We start from the raw sequence: 6,000 nt of genomic DNA on the forward strand, positions 1-6,000 counted from the left end.
GGAGAACGTTCTGCTGCCTGCAACATCCTCCAGCATGACCGGTTTGGCGGTGGGTCAGTCATAGTGTGGGGTGGCATTTCTTTGGGGGGCCGCACAGCCCTCCATGTGCTCGCCAGAGGTAGCCTGACTGCCATTAGGTACCGAGATGAGATCCTCAGACCCCTTGTGAGACCATATGCTGGTGCGGTTGGCCCTGGGCTCCTCCTAATGCAAGACAATGCTAGACCTCATGTGGCTGGAGTGTGTCAGCAGTTCCTGCAAGAGGAAGGCATTGATGCTATGGACTGGCCCGCCCGTTCCCCAAACCTGAATCCAATTGAGCACATCTGGGACATCATGTCTCGCTCCATCCACCAATGCCACCTTGCACCACAGACTGTCCAGGAGTTGGCAGATGCTTTAGTCCAGGTCTGGGAGGAGATCCCTCAGGAGACCATCCGCCTCTTCATCAGGAGCATACCCAGGCGTTGTAGGAAGGTCATACAGGCACGTGGAGGCCACACACACTACTGAGCCTCATTTTGATTTGTTTTAAGGACATTACATCAACGTTGGATCAGCCTGTAGTGTGGTTTTCCACTTTAATTTTGAATGTGACTCCAAATCCAGACCTCCATGGGTTGATAAATTTGATTTCCATTGATAATTTTTGTGTCATTTTGTTGTCAGCACATTCAACTATGTAAAGAAAAAAGTATTTAATAGGAATATTTCATTCATTCAGATCTAGGATGTGTTATTTTAGTGTTCCCTTTATTTTTTTGAGCAGTGTATATATGACAAAACAAAGAGAGACAACCCTACATAAAGAGAGACCTAAGACAACAACATAGCAAGGCAGCAACACATGACAACACAGCATGGTAGCAACACAACATCAAATCAAATCAAATGTATTTATATAGCCCTTCGTACATCAACTGATATCTTAAAGTGCTGTACAGAAACCCAGCCTAAAACCCCAAACAGCAAGCAATGCAGGTGTAGAAGCACGGTGGCTAGGAAAAACTCCCTAGAAAGGCCAAAACCTAGGTAGAAACCTAGAGAGGAACCAGGCTATGTGGGGTGGCCAGTCCTCTTCTGGCTGTGCCGGTGGAGATTATAACAGAGCATGGCCAAGATGTTCAAATGTTCATGAATGACCAGCATGGTCAAATAATAATAATCACAGGCAGAACAGTTGAAACTGGAGCAGCAGCACAGCCAGGTGGACTGGGGACAGCAAGGAGTCATCATGTCAGGTAGTCCTGAGGCATGGTCCTAGGGCTCAGGTCCTCCGAGAGAGAGAGAAAAAAAGAGAGAAAGAGAGAATTAGAGAGCATACTTAAATTCACAACATGACAACAACATGGTAGCAACACAACATGGTACAAACATTATTGGGTACAGACAACAGCCCAAAGTGCAAGAAGGTGAGAGACAACAATACATCATGCAAAGCAGCCACAACTGTCAATAAGAGTGTCCATGATTGAGTCTTTGAATGAAGAGATTAAGATACAACTGTCCAGTTTGAGTGTTTGTTGCCGCTCGTTTCAGTCGCTAGCTGCAGCCAACTGAAAAGACGAATGACCCAGGGATGTGTGTGCTTTGGGGACCTTTCACAGAATGTGACTGGCAGAATAGGTGTTGTACATGGAGGATGAGGGCTGCAGTAGATATCTCAGATAGAGGGGAATGAGGCCTAAGAGAGTTTTATAAATAAGCATCAACCCGTGGGTCTTGCAACGGGTATACAGTATGACCAGTTTACAGAGGAGTATAGAGTGCAGTGATGTGTCCTATAAGGAGCATTGGTGGCAAATCTGATGGCACATGCTACGTTTGTAAATTATGTCTGAGTGTTGGAATGTTCCCCTGGCAATCTGTACATTTTTATGTTTTATTTTTGATTGAACCTTTAACTAGGCAAGTCAATTAAAAACAAATTCCTATTTACAATGACGGCCTAATGATGTCTGAGAGTCAGTGGTGGAAAAATACTTTAAAGTACTACTCTTTGGGGGTATCTGTACTTTACTATTCATATTTTTGACTACTTTTACTTCACTACATTCGTTAAGAAAATATTGTACTTTTTACTCCATACATTTTCCTTAACACCCAAAAGTACTCATTACATTTTGATTGCTTAGCAGGACAGGAAAATGGTCCAATTCAGTTATCAACCAAACATCCCTGGTCATCCTTACTGCCTCTGATCTGGCAGACTCACTAAACACACATGCCTTGTTTGTAAATTATGTCTGAGTGCGGGGGTGTGGCCCTGGCTTTCCGTAAATAAAAAAGAAAAAGGAAGTGCAATCTGGTTTGCTTAATAAGGAATTAGAAATGATTTATACTTTTGATACTTAAGAATATTTCAAACCAAATACTTTTACTCAAGTAGTAATTTACTGGGTCTTACTTTTACTTGAGTCATTTTCTATTAATAAGGTGTCTTTGGTTTTACTCAAGTATGACAGTTGGATACCTTTTCCACCACTGCTGAGTGTTGGAATGTTCCCCTGGCTATCTGTAAATTATGTCTGAGAGTTGGAATGTTCCCCTGGCTATCTGAAAATTATATCTGAGTTGGAATGTTCCCCTGGCTATCTGTAAATTATGTCTGAGAGTTGGAATGTTCCCCTGGCTCTCTGAAAATTGTCTGAGAGTTGGAATGTTCCCCTGGCTATCTGTAAATTATGTCTGAGAGTTGGAATGTTCCCCTGGCTATCTGAAAATTATATCTGAGAGTTGGAATGTTCCCCTGGCTATCTGTAAATTATGTCTGAGAGTTGGAATGTTCCCCTGGCTATCTGAAAATTATGTCTGAGAGTTGGAATGTTCCCCTGGCTATCTGAAAATTATGTCTGAGAGTTGGAATGTTCCCCTGGCTATCTGTAAATTATGTCTGAGAGTTGGAATGTTCCCCTGGCTATCTGAAAATTATGTCTGAGTGTTGGAATGTTCCCCTGGCTATCTGTAAATTATGTCTGAGAGTTGGAGTGTTCCCCTGGCTATCTGCATGTCCCCAGTGAAAGTTGCGCCCATGGTTTGGGGTTAGATTAGGAGATGGCTCGGTCCTCATATTATGATGCTACCAACATGATTGGAGTTTAGCCTAAAACAAAATGCAGTGAGAGACTGACACAAATGACAACACAGAATAGTAGAAGTGAAGGAAAGAACATCAAAAGTATGGTACCTTTTTAAAATGACTCAGACAAAGAGTTTTGACAGGATGTTTTAATATTCAATATGCATGTTGAAGTAGCACACTGTACAAAGATATTTAAATCACTGCATCATCACACTGTCTGCACATTCCATCTGGATGGCTGGGATTAAGTTTACTGTATGACAATAATAGGCTATGCACACCAGAGAATAATCAGTCATTTTCCACTCATTTGTTCAGTGGCACAGTCCTGCAGACTCACTGGGGAAAATATATTCCCTTCTGAAACAAACACATTTAGGCTCCAATGAGATGAAACTCAAACGGTAATATGCGGGTCCAACACAGGGTAAGGCACAGCAACTTACATGACATCATTAACATGTAAATGGCTGCATAGCAAACGTCCTTATAGCAACTCAACAATAATGTTTTTAATGCAGAAACATATAACACATATTGCACTATAGCAGACTCCCTCTCTTATCAGAATGATGTGTACATCCCAAGTCTCCTGGCAGCCTCTGACTTCTTGGGCCCTTTTCGCTGGGGGAAGGGGTAGTGGTGAAGGGGGCTGGAGGAGAACTGAGGTGGCTGCTGGCCCCCAAAACTCAGTTGTCTGGACAAAACGACTGGGGCTGAGAACTCCTGGGAGCCTGAAATGCTGTTACTGGTACTCAACACTTCAGAATGGAAAGACGTAGAATCCCCCAAGACTTTGTCACTGGACGTCTCAGGACAGTCCTCAGAGAGCGAAGTCAAACTCGAAGAATTGCTGCCGGTGAATGTGGGGTTCGGATGAGGTGCTATGATACCGTTGGTCCGTCGGTGGATTCCTAAGTGTGTGTACCATGGAGTCATCTCCAGGTGCCTAACAAAATCAATCTCAGCCTCTGACACCGTCCTCTTCCTCTCATGTGTGCTCTTCATCTCCTGGTTGACCGGGACCATGTTGACCAGGGCTTTCCCACTGATCTCTGTTGCGTCATCAGCTGATCCTGTTGGGAAATAGAATAGAAAAAAATGCAATCAACCTTTCAGCTCAGAAACAAATAAAAAATGAAGTGCTTACTTATGTAGTCATGTTATTGTAACAAAAATGTAACTTGTGTTCAAATGACCCACATGGACACACACACACACTTCCGGAAGTCTATAGCCTAGCCAACAGATCTGACCGTCTTGCTTACAGCTGCATTAGGTTTGGATAGACTTCCTGTACATATTACCTGAACTACCTCGTACCCTTGCACATTGACTCGCGCTGGTACTCCTTGTATATGGCCTCGTTATTGTGATTTATTGTGTTACTTTTTTCAATTAGCAAATGTTCTTACTTTTTACTTCTGCGTTGTTGGAAATGGGCTCATAAGTTAGCATTTCATGGTAAAGTCTACAACAGTTTTATTCCATTGGCACATGTGACAAATACACTTTTATTTGAATGGGACAATTTTAAAGTACAAGGCATTTGTCATCCCTGGATTGAGGTATGTTTTCTGAATAATATATTGCAGGGGCTCCACGAAGGAAGTCTGTCCGACCCTAGCGCAGCTGTAAGGGTCAGGTCTACTGGCTACAGTAACTGCCATTTTTGTTGTTCAAAGCAGACGGATCAGGATAATCTGTTGTATGAAGAAACAAAAGTAGCCAAGACTAATTCAGTCAAAACTACTGAAATCCACATTATATAAATCCATTATAGATACAAAAGACCAAGGAAGCAGAACATCGGCCTGTTGCCAGACAAAACTTTAGACAAAACTGGTTGTGTGCATGCCAAGCTCGCACAGCACTCATCGAAAGAGTTGCCTACCTTGTCTGAATAAAACCACCCGGGTCTTTTGTTTCTCTTTAGTGCAGTTGTACTGTTCTCTCAAAAGTGCAATGTCCTGGTTCATCCTGGTTCGGTCCGCGACAATTTCGCGTTGGTCCTCGTCCTCAACCAAATGACTCACGTCTCCGGCTGTTTCCCTACGACTCCGGGATCTTATCCGTTCACAGGAACACGTCGAATAGCAACAGGAGCACCAGGGCGACAACATCCTGTTTGCATTGACGACCTATTTAGATTTGTATTTCCCCAATCAAAAGAAGGCACAACTGACAGAATGAAAAGTTGCCTATTTAACTACCTGCCGCATGTAGAATAGCCCACGGCACTGTGTGCATCTGATTAGGTGTGTAGTGTAACCTATGTACAGTGGTTCTGCAGTTTAATTGATGTGCAAACAACTGAGGAGAATTTAAGGTTAGCCTTTTCTTTTACAAAAGACCAATTAGGTGCAGTACAATGTGTAGTTTAGCTAGTTATGGTAAAAGGTGAAAACTGCTTATCTGTATAATAGAATAAAGTAAAATAGGTGAATAGGTTAGTATGACTTTATATAATACAATATTATAAAGTAATGCATGCAGTAAACTATGCTACACAAACATTAAGTTATGTTTGAATCTTCATACTATATAATTTAGTACGTGGGCTTTTTAAAAATGATCTGTAGCCCTAACAATCTAAATTCATTTACATGTTTATGCATTATGTTCTGGAAAGATCTTTTGAATGACCCACTTGTTACTTGGACTAGTTGGCACTGGCGCACAGTATATTGACACAACAGTGTTGTTGAAGTTGTGGGTGAGTCCTGCTTTGGAGGGGTGGCATAAATGGATGACATGGTGACACATCTAGCAGGTGTATCTGCGCTGTAAAACCCTTCACAGGAAATATGCCCTCAGTTTAATGCTTGGCAATTAGGCCTATTCACACATCACTCCTTTGCTCCATTATTACTGCCTGGAAAATGAGTCTTTCTCCTTACTAAAGCATTAAGGTGTGT

At 42.3% G+C, this 6,000-nt stretch overlaps 1 protein-coding gene across 1 annotated transcript; it reads right to left on the bottom strand.

The window, feature by feature from the left end:
• Positions 1-3,212: 3,212 nt before the first annotated feature.
• On the bottom strand, positions 3,213-5,271 carry LOC110535273 (uncharacterized protein C9orf152). Its single transcript, XM_021620173.2, has 2 exons — positions 4,977-5,271; positions 3,213-4,158 (listed from the first exon to the last, which is right to left on the bottom strand). The coding sequence occupies exons 1-2, from the start codon at positions 5,203-5,205 to the stop codon at positions 3,647-3,649; spliced, it is 741 nt and encodes a 246-aa protein (XP_021475848.2). The 5' UTR covers positions 5,206-5,271; the 3' UTR covers positions 3,213-3,646.
• Positions 5,272-6,000: the final 729 nt, after the last annotated feature.

The sequence above is a fragment of the Oncorhynchus mykiss genome, chromosome 11 (genome assembly GCF_013265735.2).
Source record: "Oncorhynchus mykiss isolate Arlee chromosome 11, USDA_OmykA_1.1, whole genome shotgun sequence".
Classification (NCBI taxonomy): Eukaryota; Metazoa; Chordata; class Actinopteri; order Salmoniformes; family Salmonidae; genus Oncorhynchus; species Oncorhynchus mykiss.

Excerpts from the sequence above, each read along its gene's own strand:
- LOC110535273 (XM_021620173.2), bottom strand. The coding sequence starts at position 5,205 with ATGTTGTCGCCCTGGTGCTCCTGTTGCTATTCGACGTGTTCCTGTGAA. Across the intron at positions 4,159-4,976 it reads GGTGGTTTTATTCAGACAAG|GATCAGCTGATGACGCAACA; the intron begins GTAGGCAACTCT and ends ATTTCCCAACAG.